The sequence below is a fragment of the Ochotona princeps genome, chromosome 8 (assembly GCF_030435755.1).
Source record: "Ochotona princeps isolate mOchPri1 chromosome 8, mOchPri1.hap1, whole genome shotgun sequence".
Classification (NCBI taxonomy): Eukaryota; Metazoa; Chordata; class Mammalia; order Lagomorpha; family Ochotonidae; genus Ochotona; species Ochotona princeps.
In genome coordinates this window covers 31,525,095-31,545,500 of record NC_080839.1, presented here as the reverse complement: position 1 = coordinate 31,545,500, position 20,406 = coordinate 31,525,095, and the positions used below count along the sequence as shown (strand labels likewise).

Genomic DNA, 20,406 nt, shown 5'->3' with positions numbered 1-20,406 from the left:
CAGCTGGCTAAGCCATCGCTTAGCAGTGATAACAGCATTCCACATGCTTGGGTCATTTTGAGTCCTAGCTACTCTGTTTGTGATCCAATTTCCAGCTCATGTGCCTGGAAAGGCACTGAACACCCATGTGGGAAACCAGGACGAAATTCCGGGTTCTGGTTTCAGCCTGGTCCAAACTGGCTGTTATTTATGAAGTGAGCCAGCAACTGGAAGTTATCTCTCCCTGCCCCCAACTCCTTTCTGTAGCTCTGCCTTCAAATCAATAAACCTAATAAATAAGTAAATCTAATAAATAAATGAATAAATTAGAAAGAGACAAGGAGATCTTCTAACTGCTGGTTCATTCCCCTAAAATGTCCACAACAGCCAAGGCTTGGAAAGGCCAAAGCCAGAAGCTCACACCACTGTCTGCACCTGCAATGTGGGTGGCAGAGGCTCAAGTGCTTGGCCATTTTCCACTGCCTCTTGGGATACATTAACGGGAAGCCTGATCACAAGTGGAGCAATAGGAACCAGAACTGGCACTGTGATATAACAGACACAACTTTGTATTTTTATTAGCCTATGGAGTTTTCAAGGGAACTGCATTTAAATTGTGTCACGTCTTACCTAACAAAATTCTGTAAACCAAATCTGACAGTCACTCAGATAAAGGAAAGGAGTCCTCATCTTCAGACACCAGGGACAGGGTCATGGCCACATGCAACTTGCCTGCCTTCCGCTCCCAGTTGTCAGGTTATTGAGCTTTTTTGCTTATAAAGTTAAAGCTAACAGAATCATTATTGAAAATATAAATGGAGCTAAACTTGATGTCTTTCTGAACTATGTCTTCAGAGCCTACATATACTTTTACCTCTTCTTCCCCTAAACTTCCATTTCTTTCTGCGGTGGCCTTCACACCAACAGACCCCATCTAGCAGGTGAGGTGACTGGGGCCTTATGTAGATGCTGAATGTTTTCTCTGATTCTGCAGGATGAGTACTATCCCAGGCTAGCTACAGCTACTTTCTACTACACACTGAGTATCTCTTCTCCAAAGCGACCAGCATGTTTCAGAGTTTTGGGTGACATTAACCTATCAGGCATGAGGGAGAAAAAGCACCAGGATCTAAAATGGGCTGAAATTCAAATGGTTGATTTTGATTATGTGTACAAGTAGCATGAACAGTCACATGGCTAAAAAGCCATCATTAATCAACAACTTAAAGCTTTGTCACTATCCTTTCATCTTCCAGAAGAGAGCTAAAACAAAACATGACAGCAAGGGGACCAGTTGCAACTTTAGGGTATCTACATAGTCTGTACCAACTGAAGCTACCTGGTCCAAAGAGGTAAAACACAAAATTTTTTGAGTGCTGACAAAAGTTTTGATTTTTAGAAGTTCAGATTTGGGAGCATTTCGAATTCCAGATTTTCAAATTAAGTATGTATAACTTGTATCACACGATTTTGTTCTAAAGCAGCCTATTCCCCAACTCTTCACTGTTTAATAAGGCAGTCAGATGTAACACCTGCTCCTATCTGCGAGCAGCTTAAGCAGTTTGCTTAGCCTCTATCCCTCCCAGGCTCGAAAAACACATCTTGCAAAGACTGTAGGAACAATCCGTTATGGATGAGTTTCTCGAACTTGAATGTCCACTGGAATCACCTGACAGACTGGGACTATCCCAAGCTAGTGTTTCTGATTCAGTAGGTCAGAGTGGGGAAGGCCTGAGAATTTACGTTTCTAATGAGTTCCCAGGTCATGGTGATGACCCCAAATTGAAAATCTCTTCAATAAGGTGGTCCACAACTCGAACTTCATTCATTTGCTCCCTAACAAACCTGTAGCGTCAAAGGTTGGCAGACTAAAGGGAAAGAATCCAAGCCAGGATTCTGACCTTGTCTCACCTCAAGGAGGCTTAAAGAGTAAGTGACATCTGAACAGAGCCTCTAAACAACTTCCGGCAGCAGAAACCAAAGGAGTGGGGTGGCTCTCAAGGGCAGGAGAAGGCATGCCAGCTTTCAAGGACGTGGAATTTTGGGCAGCAGTGTAGTAGGAGCTGGAACAGCTGAGTTTTCCAAGCAGCAGGACTCTCCCAAGAATCAGGCTGTCAGCAGGGGGCGGGAGGTGGGGCAAGGAGGGTCCTTCAGCCAGCCAGAGGAAAGAGGCCAACACTGGCAGTGGCAACAGGGCTGGGCACAGACCCCTCTGCAGGCACAGGAGAGGAGGTGATGCTGTACAATGATCATCCAGAAAGTCCTCTCCACACAGAATGGGCCAGGAGTCCTTTGAACCATCTCCCAGTTGAACAGTGGATTTAAAGCTCAAAGAGCTGGTTTCTCTTGACTGTCAATGCTCCTAGCCCATCCAACACTGACACCAGTCCCCCCATCCAGAGACGGGAGCAGCTCTGAGAGTATTCGTTCCCCCTGCCTGCAGAACAGGTTCAGGCTCTCAGGGCGGTGGCGTATGGGGCCCATCCCTAACCCTCATGTGTGGTCCTTCGGGGGGAAACATCAAAGTTGGAGTCAGAAAACCTGGATTCCACAGAGTTCCCTGCATACTAGCCGATCTTAATCATCTGTTTCTTTATCCATACAATAAAATAAGAGAATGCCTATCCCACAGGATTACTAGTACTAAGGAAACGCACTGAATTAGAATTTGCAGGATAGTAGCTCCCATGCCAGGTGGTTTGAGGAACCTCAGAGTTAATTACATATGGTGATACTATTAAAGTCAAGTGCTAGAAATGTTACTACATCATTCAAAAAGAATTTCAATTCACAACTCTTTTTGGAACTTGTAAATTTTAAGCTGAAACTGTAAACTGGGGGAAGGAGCGCATTTTTGTTTTGTGCCAGTGACTTATCCCATAGAGCTGCCTGACTCATATGATCTATATACAGTATTAGCAAGCATCAGGACCAAAAAGGCAATCTTTTTGCTTTAAGAATTTCTTAATCCATTTATTTTTATTTATTTGAAGAGCAAGGAGACAAAGATGCACAAAGATCTTCTGTCTTCTATTTCATTTTGCACTGCCATGCTAAAGGATGGAGCCTGCAACCAGATCCAGGGCTCGCCCAGGGGTAGCAGCAACTCAGTGACTTCAGCCGCCACTACTCTCCCCAGGGCGTGCCACTAGCAGGGAGCTGGATTCAGATGCTGAGCTGTGACTGAACTTCCCACTGCCTCCAATACGGAATGTAGCTGTCACGACATCTTAACATCTCTCTCTTTTTATATTTTTAAATCCCTGCCTTTTTTCTATTAATCTTGTCTCTTCCATCTATCCTACCAACAAAACAAAACAAAACAAAAATACCTTTCATCACCCAGTCTTATCACTGTTGCAATGGGAAATATGTAAAAGCCATTATTTTTAACTTAAGAGCAAATTTTCTTGGTGATACCCAGGTATTACGAGACCCCCAAAAGACAAACATTCAGGTACCACAACAAACTGGAAATCTACTACAAAGTTACGAATTACAGCTCTTCAGGATTTGTGGGTATTAAAATCGAGTCTTTTCGTAAGAGTTTGGAAACTAAAACTAACCAAAAGAAAAAAAAGGGCGGGGGAGCTTGGAATTCTTCACTCTCTGAAGGAAGACAGAGCATCCCAGCTCTTCCTGGGACAAACACACTGAATCAGCACAGCTAAATAAAACACCTTTTACATGACGATCAGACACTGCTTTTCAGGATCAGGTCACAATGAAGGCAGGAAAGGTCCATTTTGATACTTTTCCGTGAAATCCTGCCCTCCAGACAACCTCACTGCTCCAGCCAGCATCATCAGGGCCCTGGGGGGCAGGTGAGAGAGGGAACCAGATGCGTGTGTAGAGAGGAGGAAGTGGTGGGCAGTTCATGAGATGATCCTCTTTGTTCTCTGTCAGTAGCTCTAATATTAATAACTGGAGGTGTAGGAGGAGAAGGTTACAATATAATAATGTGCGGCCTGGACAAGCTGCATGCTTCATTCTATTGTCTCATATTGGCATGCAATCCCTCGTTGGTGTGCTATGAAAACTTACTAAGACATCACATGCAAGCCAAGAGCTCCCACTACACTGCTGGGTACATGAGAAGCACTTCATGCCATCTCTATTCCCCCCAACCCCCAACAGTGGAGACATTAGCAGAGGGTAGGTGCAGCCTCTGGGAGCTATAAGGATTTTCACAGGTGGAAGTCAAGAGTAAACCCTCTGGAACAGAGGGTAGAAAATGAGGGTAGAATTCTGCTGCGAAGTTCCAAGAGGTGGGGCCCTTTTGCAGTCTTTCAATGTCCAGCCCAAGACCCTGGAATTTCATCAGTGCAAAAGATGCAGGCCAATGTCTGGGTGGGAGTGCAACACCATGAATATTCTCCTATGAGGACTTATGAGACCAACGGAACCTGCAGAGAAGAGAGCATGAAGTTCCCTGTTATAACAAACACATTTTCCTAAACATGAGAGGTTGAGTTTTGCTGTTTTTCAGCATTCTTTTCCTTAAAAGCAAGCAAGCAAGCAAGCAAGCAAGCCGGCCTGCTGCAGTGGCCTAGCAGCTAAAATCCTCGCCTTGAACACGCCAGGATCCCATATAGGCACTGGTTCTAATCCCGGCAGCCCTGCTTCCCATCCAGCTCCCTCCTTGTGGCTTGGGAAAGCAGTAGAGAACAGCCTAAAACTTTGGGACCCTGCACCCACGTGGGAGACCTGGATGAGGCTCCTGGCTTCGGATTGGCGCAGCACTGGCCAACATGGTCACTTGGGGAGTGAATCATCAGATGGAAGATCTTCCTCCTTCCTCTCTCTCTCCTCCTCTCTGTATATCTGACTTTGCAATAAAAATAAGTAATTCTTTAAAAAAAAAGAGACATGAATACACATTTATAAAATACGCAAACTGATTCAACTGGTGGTAAGAGTTTTACAGGACAAGTTTTTGAGAAAACTGCGTGCTTGCTTGTGTGCATCTATGTGCCTGCTGGGTGCTGGTGATAAAACAGAAGCCATCGGAGCCTGATGGTGTGCCCTATCTTATGCCGGGAGCCTCAGTACGATGAAAAAAAAATTACTCTTTATTTTAGTTCCCCAAGTCAATGAGGTTTTGTTTTATCATATTAACTTACTGTCTGATAAATCTTTACAAACAAGTTTATCGCAATAGACCAGACTCACTTTAACATCCTACGTAGAAAACCAAATATCAAGTGTGGGAAACACTTGTAACCAGAAAAAAAAAACCCATGTAAAAATAACCCCCACAAAAATCACAGCACTCCCAGACACAAATGCTGAATGAAGAATTTCAAATAAGAGACAGTATAAACAACAACAACAACTCAAAGAGCATTTGGTCAACACTGGGTGTTACGTGCTAGCAAAGATTACACCTTGAAGAGTGAATGAAGCAGGCAGCCTTCCCTAATGGAATGTTCACGATCAAATTAGTAGATACATCTCCAATATCAAAAAGTATGTCATTGCTGGAAGAGCTGCAAATACTGAACAAAATGCCAAACCAGGGGTTTGAGAGAAGGATTTCTTTTATCAAATTTCTCCTAAGGTTGTTCACAATGCAATCAGTCCCATTTGTCACTAGGGACATGACCAAATATTCCTGCCTCCTCCACCACCCCACCACACTTGAAAGTTAATTCACCCTGTCTCAGTTCCTCAACATGGGTGGTTTTCTGTTGTAGAAATAACCACACTGAACTTGTGCAACTCCAAAAACCACAGTATTTAAAAGTAAGAAAGTTATTTGAGCTTAGGGAGGGACAAAGGTCACATACAGTGTCTGTGTGTGTGTGTGTGTGTGCATGCCACCATAGAATACCTCAAGCTCACCCCTTTTTAAGGGATATCCTTAAGACAAAAAACAGTAAAATATCAGCAGCAAAGACTCTGCAGTCCACAGAGGACAGTTAAGACATTTCCTGTGAGTAGGTTCCACCCTGCTTGGGGACCAGTTTCCAATCCACCCTCCACCCTTTCAATATAACAGCCTTTTGTTACCACAGGCCAGGGTGCAAACCTGCCCACACCTTTTTACCCTTACTCCTAAGACCACAAGGCGTGGGCCAACTGAGACTGGGGCGGAGCCATCTGACCCAGGGTTCCCCACAGGTGCTCCCGGCTTGGTGGAATGACACAGGAAAAGGGCAAGTAGGGAGAGTGGGGGTGTCTCAGAGTGTATCTGAACCTCAGAATCCAGAGCTGAGGGGATCTCATGGGACGCTATACACATTCCCTGGTTTACACTTGGTAAGCTCTCCCCACACCTCAGTTTTCGAAATAAGTGAATCCCACCTTGGAAGAGTTCAAGAGGCCTGAACCAGAGGCTGGCCAGCACAGAAGCGGAACCTGCCCTCAATGAACGTGGCCCAGCCGCCCCAGTGCTTCAGATCACGTCCTTTCCAGCAAAGTGTCCTTGCTGTCAACCACCTCACCAGACAAACACACCAAATGAATGAAGTATCGCCTCCCCTCTTCCCAGGGAAAACATTCGAGGACCTGGCGGTTTCCTGCCTTACTCCTCCTCACAGGAACCACGTTTGTGGCACCCAGAGGAGTTAAAATAAGAAACACACTGCCTTGGGATACTACTTAAAAAAAAAAATAGTGCTAGAGTCATTCCCAGCCTGTTATTGATTCCTGGGGCTTCCAAACTGGAAGGGGTTCTGTTTTTAGTTAGGAATATTTTTCTTTCTTTTTTCATGGACAAGCTCTGAGATACCCCCTGGTTGGGGCCTGTTGGCTCTCCCCAAAATACGAGCAGCCACAGACTGGACTCATTCAATTACTAGCGCCTAATACAAGCAACAAGAATCCTGTAACAGATCCAACTAATCCAACCCCTATCATTGCAATGACAATAACTGGCTTGCATTATAAATTACACAGCCCACAAAACGGATGGGAAAACCCTCCCCCCCACCCCCAATATAACACATCAAAAGAGTGAAAATTAAGCTTCAGAATCAAAACTGTAATTTACTAAATGCTTAGGAACAAAAAGACCACTCCCTCCTCCCCCTCTGCTATTGTTCTACAGGACTGGGTCTCTAGCAGTGCACTTTACACCTTGAAGGCTTCCCAGAGGTATGAGGCTGGGGGCTGGGAGCCAGAGGCCACAGGGAAACAAATGCATGCATACTAATGGGTGTGGGAGTACTGACTCCTAGGGGAGCAAAGCTGGCCTTTTTTAAAAGGCGAAAATGTGTACCGCAGTGAGCAGGAGATACCTGACAACCAACAGGGCCACAAACTGTACTGGAGAGAGCAAGCCGAGGGAGCCTGACTCCAAAAGGTCACTTTTCTGGTGTAGTGTGAGCAACAGTCGTGAATGGGGTGCTTGCAGCCACCCCGAGGCTCTGGGGACAGACCAGGGAGCGGCCCGTCACCCCAGTCACTCCCAACCACATCCCTCAGGGGTCAAGCCCCATATGGCACGAATAGAGTCTCATAACCCCCATGGGCATGGCCCACGGGCGGGCCCAGGCTCCAGGAGGGGGCTTACCTTGGAGCTGCTTGAATCTCCCTTCCAGCTGGTTGTAGTTGTAAGGCACCTGCCCCGTGTATGCCGGGGACAGCGGCCCGGAGATGCTAGACGTCCTCTGCAATTCCATTAGGCCCAGCGTAACGCCCTGGCGGGCTGCACCGAGGAAATACCGCTCCGGCCCCTGCCTACCCCCATCCAACACGCAGCAGCTTCCGCGCGGCTTGGCTCCCGGCCCTGGCGGCAAGGCTGCACCTTAGGCGAGCTCCATTCCGGTCTGAAACGGGCGCAGGGAGCTCTACTGGGCAGTTGGCTGCAGCGAAGTCCACCTCAGCCCTGACGAGGAGGTCACCTAGGGCTCAGGCATCTAGCCCTGCTGCTCTCCTGCCTTCCGTAGCCCTTGCCTGAGGGCAGTGAAGTAAATAACTGCCGAGGGAGGCGGAGAGGGAAGAGGAGGAAGGAGGCGCGCACGTCCAGAGTTGAAATCTTTCAAAATCCTCAGCGTGCCGCGGACGCCCAGCGCCGGAGCTCGCGGGAGCTGCACACACACCTCCTCCCGGCCGCCGGTTTGTAATTTAATCAGGAGCCACTCCGCCGTGCGCTGGGCGGTGATGTCACCTGATTAGCATAACAGCATTGTAGAGGAAACGCAGGCCGTACCACGCGGAGCGGCGCGGGGGAGGCCGGCCGCGACCCCCACCCGCCGCCAAGCTCGTGGGTGCGCTGCGGGCTGCGCCCTAGCCTCGCGGGCCGGCGCCTCTGCGCTACCTTCCCACACACGGCTGCTCGAGTTAGAATCTTTTTGTTGAGAAGCCTCACGTAACGGAAAAGTCTCCGATTACTATCTCAGGCCAGGGAGAGCGTGCCGGCCGCCGGGCCGGGAGGGTCAGAGCCCCGCGCGCTCGGCCTCATTCACTATTGAGCAGCTGTGGAGGTAACTTGGGGAGGCGCACCTGGGCCACCCCGAGCGCAGGGCAGGGACAGGAGCGCCTGCTCGGGCTCACGCGAGCGTCATCGGGGCAGACCCACGCCGCCGGCGTGGGACGCTGAGCCCGAGGTGTCCCGGGACAGCGCTGGGCCTGCACCAGGAACTGGAAGCCAGCAAGACTGATGGGCGTCCTGATGTGCAAGGCATTGTGGGAGAAAGGTGCACAGGTAAACACCACTACCGGGATCCCGGAATGGGGAGGAGCGTACCATCTGGGCGGGGAGATAAGAGCACAGAAATCACCCTCAAATCCAGCCCGGATTTGCAAAATGAACCCTCCGAACTTAGTTTTCTCCAGTTTTCAAACTCTCCTCTTTCTCCCACTAATCTGAATCCAAAAACAAAACCCACTTCATAGATATAAAAAACGGGTTCAAAATGCATCCTTGGGAACTAACTCTACCCCCTCCCTCTTTTACTCCACTCCATCCCCACCCCTTGCTCACCAGTTTCTCCCTTCCCAAAGCAAACCTACCAGACAACACACTACAAACTAACTGGGCATTTCTGGTTTGAGATCCTGCAAGAACACTCTCTAAGGACGTGATTTTGTTACTAAAGGATTCCAAAGTGCACTTTGAAGATAGGGGTGGGCCCCACCCCAGGTTCTCTAGGGCACTTGAAATTTAAGGGGCTGCATTGTGTCCAAGCACTAGAGTTAGACCCAGAGTCCCGCCAACTGCTCACCTCTGCACAAAACCCGCTCCACCCCTTCCAGCCACACAATGGGTGTGTCCTACGTCCACAGTCCCCCTTGGGCTTTCCAAAGCAAGGCCCCAGCCGCTGCCATTAAGACCGCTTTTCTCTTAAGATATATACACCTCTCTAAAGCCCTCTTATGGCTGCCAATTCGCAACGCAGATGGCAAGCTGGACCTGAAGTGGGCATCCCAGGACTGGCATGGCGGTTAGCCAAATAATCCTCTACCTACAAGCACTGGCATCTCATATGGGCACTGATTCGTGACCCAGCTATTCACTTCCCAACCAGCTCCCTGCTTGTGGCCTGGGAAAACAGCAGAGGATGGTTCAAGTCCTCCCACGTGGGAGACCCCGAAAAAGCTCGGCTTTGGTTCAGCTCAGCACTAGCCAATTGCGGCCACCTGGGGAGAGAACCAGCATATAAGTGTGTCTCTCCTCTCTCTGAAAAAAAAAATCTGCCTTTCAAATAAAAATGCAATAAATCTTTTTTTTTTTTTAAAGTATTTACAAGTCTGCACCTCGCAGGAAGCACTTGAGAGCTGAGTTTCTAGTCCCGGCCAAGCCTCTGAACCCTGACCTCCTAGCAGACCCTGGATTCTTCCTAACCCTCAGCTGTCAGACTGTGTAAGAATTAATGCCTGTCTCTAAGAGGTCACTGAGGGGATGCCGGGAAGATGCCCTTCAAGTTGTCACTGAATTAGAAATCCAGAGTATGTTTTTCTTTTTTTTTTTTAAAGATTTGTTTTTCATTACAAAGTCAGATATACAGAGAGGAGGAGAGACAGAGAAGAAGATCTTCCATTTGATGATTCACTCCCCGAGTGAGCGCAACGGCTAGTGCTGCGCCGATCCGGAGCCAGGAGCCAGGAACTTCTAGTGCAGGGTCCCAAGGCTTTGGGCCAGGAGCCAGGAACTTTTAGTGCAGGGTCCCAAGGCTTTGGGCCATCCTCAACTGCTTTCCCAGGCCACAAGCGGGGAGCTGGATTAGAATCGGTGCCCATATGGGATCCTGGCGCATTCAAGGCAAGTACTTTAGCTGCTAGACTACGCCACCGGGCCCCATAGTATGTTTTTCATACTTCTCTTTCATCCCCACCCCTCTGCATCACATCCAAACTCCAAAGAAAAACAGAATGAGGGCACAGTCCCAGTGAACATCTTTCCAACAGTCCTCTCTCGCCATAAAACACACTGGCGATGTGTAAGTCTATATATCCAGTGTGACACAGAAAATGAGGTTACAAACTGCACTGCCAATTTATAACATATTATTTTTAATCTTGAAGCCACTTAGTGAAGAGTGTAGCATCAGTCACCCCCAGTATCTCACTGCAGCTCCCTCTGGTATGGCGGGGCAGGAGGAGTGCATGAAATAAGCTCACAAGATGAAGGCAGCAGAATCTGGGAGCACTGCAGTCACTTCCAAAGAGCAGACTCAGAGCAAACCAGGCAGTCAATACACCCAGAGAGGTGGCGAGGCGAGCAAAGCCTCTAATAACCCCACAGGGGCCAGAGGTAAGAAATCCGGCCTGTGGGATGGGACAAGGGAGGCACAACACACAACCTGAAGGCCAGCCTGACCCCCTCCAATTTAGCAGGCGCAGCAGGGGAGAGGAATTCACTGGGGTCTCTGCAGTATTCAGTGCATGTGCGTGGGGGGGCACCCTGCTGAGTTGCAGAGGTTTCAAGAATGACACAGAGATGACAAATTCACAGATCATCCCATACCAAAAGGAGAGAGTGAGGGGCAGGAGAGAGGGCTACAAGAGCTGAGAGGACAAGCCGGGGACACCTGCCAAGGAAGGCAGGCGGGAAGAGCTCTAGATGGACTAGCATTTTCACACACAACAGCTGGAGCTGCTTCCTACCAGGGGAAGCAGTATACACAGGAACACGGGTGAACCACCAACGGCATGAGCAGGGTTCGAGTCTGGCTGTTTGGCTGCCTCGCGAGAAACAGTGAAGAGAGCAGGCAGGAGAGCACAATGGGCAGGTGAGAATTCCACCTGAGCGGGGAACCCTGGTCCACTCACTGCTGAGCCAGAGTACAGGGTCTGGCCTGGGGTCCGAGGCGACTCACCGAGCAGAGGTAGGTAGAATGCATAGGAGGGAGGGACTGCAGGCAGCAAGGTCAGTAGGTTGCTCACGGCAACTGTCCAGGTCAAAGGACCCAACCAGGGTGTGGCAATGGGAATGAAAAGGAACGGGCTGATGCAAGAGTTCATGCACAGGTCGTCAGTAATGACTGCCTGTGGGAAGCTCAAAGGACAGGGTCAGAGAAAACCCCGGGGTTGCAGAGCTGGCTGGTGGGCTAGGGGAGGACTGGACACCGATTTCCTCCCAGACGGGCTGTATCTGATTTATATACAACACCATTAGGGGACAAGTCCAGAGCTAGACAGAGCTCAGAGCTGAGGAAAGATGTGTGTGCAGAGGTGGGAGGTGAGAGGGCCTTGGCTCCCATCTAGGAAGGCTGATGTGAAACAATCAACACAAGCTTGAGTTTGAGAGGAAGAAGAAAACCCGTGGACATACCAACAGAGTTCCAGAATGTACATCCAAGAGGAAAAGAGAGATACTCAAAGGGCAGGGAGTAATTGGCATTCCGTAGTGCAAGGAGAATGAGGAAGTAAAAGAGAAAAAAAGGTGACCTGCTATGCAAATGAGGAGGCCAATGGACTAACATAGGCAAAAGTCAGTCAGAAATTGATTAGAAACGGAGAACAAGAAAAAATAGGTGATGATGGTGATGATGATGATGAGTGATGGGAGTTCTAAGACCAGGAGGAGGAGCCTTGGCCCTCTGTGCCAGGGTTTCAGACCTGAGTTGTGGCAGGAAGGGGCCAGGGAGAAAATGGCTGAAAGCAATGGGTGGAAGGGTCAGTGTCAGCCAAGGGACACTTGGAGGCAAGGGGAAAGCCCGAGACACTCTAAGAAGGACAGAGGGAACCTGAAGACGCCTACCCAGCCCTGTTTTTCACAAAGCAGGTGTCCTGTCCACAGTTTATTTACAGTAACCTTGGAAGAATCCTGACGTCCCCTATGGCAAAAACATGACAATATGATTCAGAACATTCAGGGCAGGGAGACAGTTTCCAGAATGCTAAAGATTGAACCAAGCCCTGCAGTTTCAGCCACCCTCGCCACCTTTTCTCATCTACAAGCTACTGTTCTTCGCAATGCGAGGGATATTAGCATGTGACTGATTCTGACCCACAGTTGCATTTGCCTTCAAGCTGGCACAATGAAAGGTATAAAGAAAATCACCCACGGGCAACTGGAAAAGCAGCTTAGGGATTGAAGCAAATGAAGCATGGGCAGCTCAGGGGTGCTGTGGTGTGACAGAAAGATCCAAGTCCACAGTCAGGTACTTTGGCTCACACCACCCTCTGAGCGCTTCCATGAGGCTACTCATATAACCTGTAGAATGTGTTTCTGACCTTCTCTGGGCCTCAAGATGGCCCTCTAAAAATCAGACAGAGTGGAATGTACAGTCATAAACATTTCTTTCCAGTGCTGAATGCAGTAGTGATGTGAGTTCCCCTGCCCGGGTCCCAGTGATCATGCATTCTCACATGCGGTAAATGGCCGTAATAACCAGATCACTGGAGCTTGCACAATGCTTCACATACATTTTCTCATGACACTGAACCAATGGTTGAGTTCCTGTCTCCATTTGCAAACAAGTCAGCTGAGGCCAAGAGAGGCCCAGCCAGCCCATGAAGGACCTCAGATGACCAACTCTAAGTGATCTCCACTTTTCCCCCATGTGCTGGGAGTACATCCAATTTATCGAGAAATTCTCAGAAAAACTGTAACACTTGACCAATGGTATCAAGATAAACCTGAAACCCAAGCCTCTACAGAAACCTCTGCAACAATTAGCTTGGGTCAGGATCAGGCACATTCTTTGCTAGTTCACACAAAACGTACTAGCTTCATGGGTCTGTTGCTGTAAATGGACTTTGCTTGGCTTGGTTTGGTGTGGTTCCTCTTCTCATACCCAGTGGGTCTGTACACTAATATTCAGTATCCTTTAGTGTGGCTTGTGGATGAGAAAAGTAGGGGGTGAAATTAAGCCTCTGTTCTAAGAGGCTTTCACAGTCCTGGGTTGTGGAGGCGGGGAATGAATGCTTTTCCTGCTTTATAGCAAGCTTGAAGAGGGTAATTTTTGGATGTTCGTTTCTTGAACATTCAAACACTAAAACATTCAAAGACTAAAAATATCTTGGTGAGGGATGGCCAAAATGAGAGAGAGGGGGAGAGGGAGAGAGAAAATGCACTCATTTGGCTGGTTCACTCCACAGCTATCTGCAATGGCCTCAGGGGTTGAAACTTGGAGCCCGAACCAGCCACTGAACTGTGAGGCCCAATGCTTAGTGGGGATACCCCACTAAGTGAAACTTTCTGAACATGGTTCTTTTGATAGGAAAAGGAAGCTTCATAGAATTTCCTCTGTGTTCTATTTTTGGCTGGATCTCAAGAGGCATGCCTAGCTGGTTGGTTGGTTATCTGGTATTTGGGAAATCTCACTAAAGAAAGGATGCATTTTTTTTTTAAATATAGAAGATATATCCTGAGGCAGGCTTGGTTCAAGTGGTGAGTCACCCTTTTGGATTCCTGGACAAGGACATTGCTTAATAGCAGGTCAGTCCTCCTCCTGAAAGTATTTACAGAACCTATTCTCTTCTCTGTAACCCCATTATGCCCTGGGGTGCAGACTCAAAAATCATGGCTAGAAAGCAGAAATATTTCAGAGTCAGAGTTCAGTATTTACTAGGAAATAAGTAGAAAGAGCCCATGTTTTTAGAAAGGCCAAGTGTCTCTAACGTGGGGCTATCAGATTTGATTTGGGGGATTTGGAATAACTTGAAGAAGCAAGTACCTTCCATCCACAATGACTATTCTCTCCTTTGTTTAGAATATGAATGACTCTCTGTCCCTCTATTCTGCCCCCTCCCCAGGCCCTGGGTCTAGACACACACACACACACACACACACTCACACACACACACACACAGTGATATCCTCTAGTTATATGGCTGACTCCAAAATGGCAGGGACAGCCCAACAGCCATTCATGTCCTTTCCCTGTTGCTTGTCCAGCTGGCCAGATGAGAAGTGAATTCAAGGCACACAACACCACTGGTGAGGATGAGAAGAACCTCATAATTACACTCCAAACAAGCACTCCAGATCCTGGGGAAGGAATTCTGTTCATTCAATCAGCTACCCTAGCCAAGCCTATCCTTGCATTGTTCACAAGCCGCTCAGTCCAGAAGCCCCACCTTTGGCAAACAGGTGTTGCCATGCCTGTGACTGTAACATCAGCTATAGCCAGGACTGGACTCCTCTGATAAAGGTGGAATTTTTGTTTTGTTTTGTTTTAAAAGAAAAGAACACCTGAGGAATGTAATTAGGGCCAGGCCCTCTCTTGCCCCGGTTCTGCTTTCCACCTCCAACATGAGGGCGAACGGTTGGGACACACTCAGTAGGTATTGAAGAACTGTAGACCTGCTTTACAAGGAGGCAGATGGGCTAGCGAGAAGACAGCTCCCTGGATAGCACTGTTTATGGGAAAGAAACAGGAAAGCCGGGAAATACAAGCCATTCGCTATGAACATAAGCTTCTACCCCCAGGCCTGCACATCCATGTGACATTTCTCAGGAACTATAATGGGTACAAGTCCAAGAACAGGAGCCGGGAGAAGGAGGGGAAACAGAAGTGGGGGAACACAAACCTCATCAGTGACACAGGTGTCACCTGGCCTCATCTGCAGCCTCAAAGCCAACCTGTCCAGGAGGTTCTGAGCCCCAGCCAGGAGCATGGGCCATGGAAGCGACCCCTGAGACCCTAAGAACCAATTTCCTCTCTAGTTGAGGAGACAGGACCCACACCCAGACACACAGAGACAGTGATGCAGCACCTAGGCAAGGCCACATTTCTGAGAGTGACAGTGGGAACTGCAGCAGGGACTATACTAGATCCATCAAGGACTAAATGTCTGCCTGGTTGAGCACAGCAAGGCTTCGGCCAAACATCCTGTGTTCTTATCTCGTCTAAGCTGTGCAATTTTAACATTGCCTGTAGCCAAATCCCAGACAAAATGTGGCAAGAAAACACATGATGTGGCTTAATGCACGTATTAATTGGGGGTGTGGGTGTTATTTCTTTCTCTTTGAAAAACAGGTCCCGATTATCCAGCTGCAGGGATATGGAACAACCATTGCAGCCTCGGTAAGCTAAAATGCGACATAGTTTAAGGCTGCCGTCATTTCTTCCCCCTCAGCACCTGACATCTGCCGATCTCTCAGGCAGATAGCACAGCCTCCTTCCCGCAGGACCTCCCTGGGTGGCGACTCAATGGGCACAGGCTCTGAATAATTCATGGGCAAAAACCCCAAGCCCCGCCAGCTGCCCGCCCACTAAGTGGGAGGCAGGCTTCACACTCCCTCAGCTGCCTCTAACATTCACTCCTTCAGTCTCTGCTCTCTATTTTAGTGTACGATTTATTCATTTATTTGAAAGAGTTACAGGGAGAGCAAGAGTGAGATCTTCCATCCCCTGGTTCACTCCACAGATGGCCAGTGCTGGGCCAGGTGAAATCAGGAGCCAGGAATTTCATCTCTGTCTCCCATGTGGGTGACAGGAGCCCAAACACTTGGGTCACCTTCTGCTGCTTTTCCAAAGTCATCAGTGGAGAGCTGGACTGGAAGCAGAACAGCCCAGTGCACAGGTGGGATGCTTGCCTCACAGGTGGTAGCTTTATTGGCTCTGCCACAACACTGGTCCCCTGGCTGTCCATTTTCAACTGGGCAATTTCCTGGTGGATCAAAGCAATTTGACCCTCTGAGGAAGACGGGTCTGCAGTTATCTCCTGGGGATGAGGAGAAAGGAATGCCCTCAGACAGGTGCATGATCAGGCTGTCATTCCAGGCTCTGGACTCTGAGGCGCCACCGATAAAGCACTGGAGACTGCAAGAACAAGACAGCTGCTCAGCTAATGTCCCTTCCTGTCCCCTGCCCCTCCTTGGCCCTCTGTTCTAATCCACCTGACCGCCCCTCTGTGTGCCACGACCTAGCTTGCGCCTTCCATGCCTCTGCTCCACCCCACCACCACCTGTCCATCTTTCAAGGCCTTCTCGGGCCCGGCAGCGTGGCCTAGCGGTAAAGTCCTCGCCTTGAACGCCTCGGGATCCCATATGGGTGCCGGTTCTAATCCTGGCAGCTCCACTTCCCATCCAGCTCCTTGCTTGTGGCCTGGGAAAGCAGAGTAGGATGGCCCAAAGCCTTGGGGACCCTGCACCCACGTGGGAGACCCAGAAGAGGTTCCAGGTTCCCGGCTTCGGATCGGCGCAGCACTGGCCATTGTGGTCATTTGGGGAGTGAATCATCGGATGGAAGATCTTCCTCTCTGTCTCTCCTTCTCTGTATATCTGACTTTGTAATAAAAATAAATAAATAAATCTTTAAAAAAAATACCTTTCCTTCTCCAGGAAGAGCCCCCAGTGATCCCAAGCTGAGCTCAGGATGGCTGCTTCTCAGAAACCCTACACCAGCACTGCAAGCCTCTGTGTCTGGCACCTCTTACACACTGTCTCCAGGTACTGCTTATCTCTTCTTGTGCACCAACCTTATCTACTTAATTAAAATAATGGAAAGCACACCAGGGACAGACCCAAGAAAAGGGAAGTCACCACTGATGCACAGTGTGAGCATCCTTCACCTCTCCAACACCCACTCTTGAAACCAAGGGCCGTGGAAGGGAACGTCTCTGTGGTCCTCTGGACAGGGGGCTCTTGAAAAATCTAAGTTCTTTTAGGGCAAACACAACTCTATATCCTGTACCAAACAGTTGTTGCAAATGATTTAGCCATTTCAGAAGAGTGAGACAAGCCACAGTGCTGGGAGGAAGCTACTCCAAGACGGCAAACCGCCTTGTCTAAGACACAGTGTAAGAGGTGATAGACAAGGTAGGCCAGCAGGACTGGTGTAAGGTTTCTGAGACGGACGGATCAATTAGCGCAGCTGAGACACCCAGGGAATCCTTCCTGGAGGAGGGAAGCAAAGTTAATGCTTCACAATTAAAAGATGACAGCTTTTCAAGACTCCCCTGCACCAACTGTCTCATTCACGGATGAGAGAAATGAGGCACAAGCCTCGTGCCCCGAGAGCCACAGGGAGGTGACCAGCAGCACAGAGGCTAGCTAGCAACGAGGCCTTCCAGGTTCATGCCGCCTTTCATTTCCAGGACAATCCTGAAGGCAGAGAAAGTGGAGGACAAGCAGGGTAGGAATGGGGGGTTCAAAATTCAAGGAAGTTCATCCTAGTTACTTTTCCCGCCTACAGCCTGGCATCCAACAGCAAGGTGAGCTAAAAGACTTGCACTAAGTGGTCAATGACTAATAGCTTTGCACGATCTCCAGTGTCCAGTTTGTACCAGCTCAACCAGAACAGGAGCCTGAGCTGTGGTCCCAGCAGCTTTGATCCGCCCAGCCCAGCCCAGAAACAAACACCTAGGCAGCCCCAGCAAGCTCTACTGACCAAAGATCCTCTCAGTCTTCTGATCTGCGCTGACTTTTCCTCTACTGTTCTTATGATGTCCTTAAGGCACAGCCCACACAGAAGACACTTTTTAAAAGTATTACACAAATACTATTCATTTGTTAGAATGAGAATTTAAAAAATTTAAAAATTATTTATTTTGAAAGTGAAGAGATACAGAGAGAAGGGGAAAGGCAGAGAGATCTTCCATCTACTGGTTCACTCCCCAGATGGCTGCAACGGCCAGGGCCAGACCAAAGCCAGCAGCTAGGAGCTTCATCCAAGTCTCCCGTGGGAGTGGCAAGGGTCAAAACATTTGGACTATCTTCTGATGCTTTTTCCAGACCTTTAGCAGAGAGCTGGGTCAGAAGTGGAGCAGCTGGGACTGAAATTGGCTCCCATGTTGGGATACAGGGTTAGCAGGCAGTGGCATTACCCTCTAAGACACCCTCCAAACAACAAGAAACTTAATGACAGGGAAGGAATACAATCAAAAGAGAGACCAAGTTCTTTTTTAATATCTGCCAAGCTTGTCTTTAATGACCTCTCCATTCACCTGTTTTACTGTTTTTCAATCCTTTAATTACCACCTGCCAAGAAAAACAAGATTGGAGCCATAATAGTACCTTTCCTAAAGCTTGAGCAGAGGATGTGGAGAAGGGCTGACATTGTAGCACAGCATATTAAACCATCCCATATTAAAAGCACTGACTCAAACTCCAGCTGCTCCACTTCCAATCCAGTTCCCTGCTGACATGCATGGGAAAGCAGTGGAAGATGGCCCACATGCTTGAACTTCTGCTACCTAAGTGGGAAACCTGGATGGGGTTCCAGACTCCTGGCTTTTGGTTTACTCCTGCCACTGCAGCCATTTAGGGAGCCAACCAATGGACACAACATCCCTCTCAATTTCTCACTCTGTCCATCATTTCTTACACTCTGCCTTTCAAAAGAAAAAGCAGAAAGGTGTGAAGAAATCAGAACCCTGTGCATTGTTGATGGGAATGCAAATAGTACAGTCACTATGAAAAATAGTATAGAATTTTCTCAAAAAATTTAACATGAAACAACCATGCAGGGATAGGTATTTGGCATCATGGTTAAGATTCTGCTTAGGATGCCCGCATTCCACAGCAGAGCATCCAAATTCAGGTCCTGCCTTTACTTTTGATTTTGGCAGCATACAACTATTCAGGTGCTTGAGTAATTGCATGAAAACAAAATACTCAGATCGAGTCCTGGGCCTGGCCCAGCCCTAGTTGTTGAAGATCACTGTGTATATGTCTCTCATAAATAAAAATAAAAGAATATTTAAAGAAAAAAAAAAGAACTAGGACATGGTCCAGTAAACCCACTTCTGGGTATATAACCACAAAGTAATTCAAAGAGGCTATAGTTGCATACCTATAGTTGCAGATAGTTGCATACCTATGTTCCTTAAGAGCACAGTTACAACAGCTGGGAGGTAGAAACAAAAATCTTCACTGATGAATAAATGGATTGAAATGGCCTGGTATGTAAACAAAATAGAGTAGTAGTCACCCTGTAAAAAGAAACGCTCATTGAGTCAGTGGCTGCGATGCAGAGAGATCTCAAGGTCACCGCTAAGTGAAATCAGATTCAGAAAAAGGAGGAATGCTGTATGATTCCACTTCTACCAGGGAGGTAGGACAGTGGAGCTCATGGAAACAGACATGGAGACAGAAAGTTAAACTTGCCAGGAGCTGGGGGAGGTGGGTGGAGAGCAACTGTTTGATGGGTGTAAAATTACAGTTTTGCAAGATGGAAAAGTTCTACAGAGTTATTGCTCAACAACAGGAATGCAGTTAACACCACTGAACCACACATTTAAAAAATGGTTAAATGGTAAAACCTATGCCTTTTTACCCACAATTAAACATAATTTTTTAGGGGGAGAAAAAGCTTCAGTGAAGACTCTGGAGGAATGCACTCCCAAGATGGGGGAGAAGCTGCAGATCTGAAGCCACGTCACCTGTGTCTATGACCTTGAAGTTTGAACAAAACATTCTCAAACACTGTCGGCTGACCGACAACACACTGATCCTCCTGACTCCTCTTTCACCCTTCAGGGAAAAAAAAAAAAGAAAGAAAATTTACCGGGAATTCTGCCAACTCTTGTTTTCACAACAGAAGATTTCATCAATTAGTTATTGACTCCAAACTGCCTCCAACCCTCCAACTGTGTATATGGTGCGGCAGAGAAACCTCCTTCTATCATGGAGTCACTGTTATCATCAGTCCTCATGACCTCATCAGTCCACTCTTCTTGGGATTGTTCAAAAACCTAATTTTTTTTTAAAGTTGCAATCTTTGGGACTGAGACCCCAGAACACAGAGAAAATAAATTGGTAGTTTTGAAATATTCTCAACATACCATATTTGAGCAAGTCTGTGCACAGTTACATAATTCAGAGGTGTGGATGTACATGCGAGAATGCCCACACGTGCCTGGGATCACCTTAGCAGGTGTTTTAGATGAATTTTTCTTACTCTGAAGGTGTTGTGATAACCCCATCCTCTGCTAACCTGAAATACTTAACACTTGCTCATTGAGCTACAGAAATACTCAACTCCTGACAACACGGACACCTCCATGGTTTGCTGAGAGGGATCCTGTTTATGTAATGAGGGTGCTGAGGAACCAATGGATCAAGGTTCTTACCGATCGAAAAACTGT

General features: G+C 47.9%; 1 protein-coding gene across 3 annotated transcripts in view; it reads right to left on the bottom strand.

Moving 5' to 3' along the window:
• Positions 1–20,406, bottom strand: part of SPTBN1 (spectrin beta, non-erythrocytic 1) — a 186,235-nt gene that overhangs the window by 94,622 nt on the left and 71,207 nt on the right. The window contains exon 1 of one of the 3 annotated variants that reach the window (XM_004580141.2): positions 7,496–8,180. The exons of the other annotated variants lie outside the window; for them this stretch is intronic. Coding sequence (XP_004580198.2) covers positions 7,496–7,604 — 109 coding nt within the window. The 5' untranslated portion in view covers positions 7,605–8,180. Of the gene's footprint in view, positions 1–7,495; positions 8,181–20,406 lie in introns of those variants that run through there. 3 annotated transcript variants of the gene reach the window in all.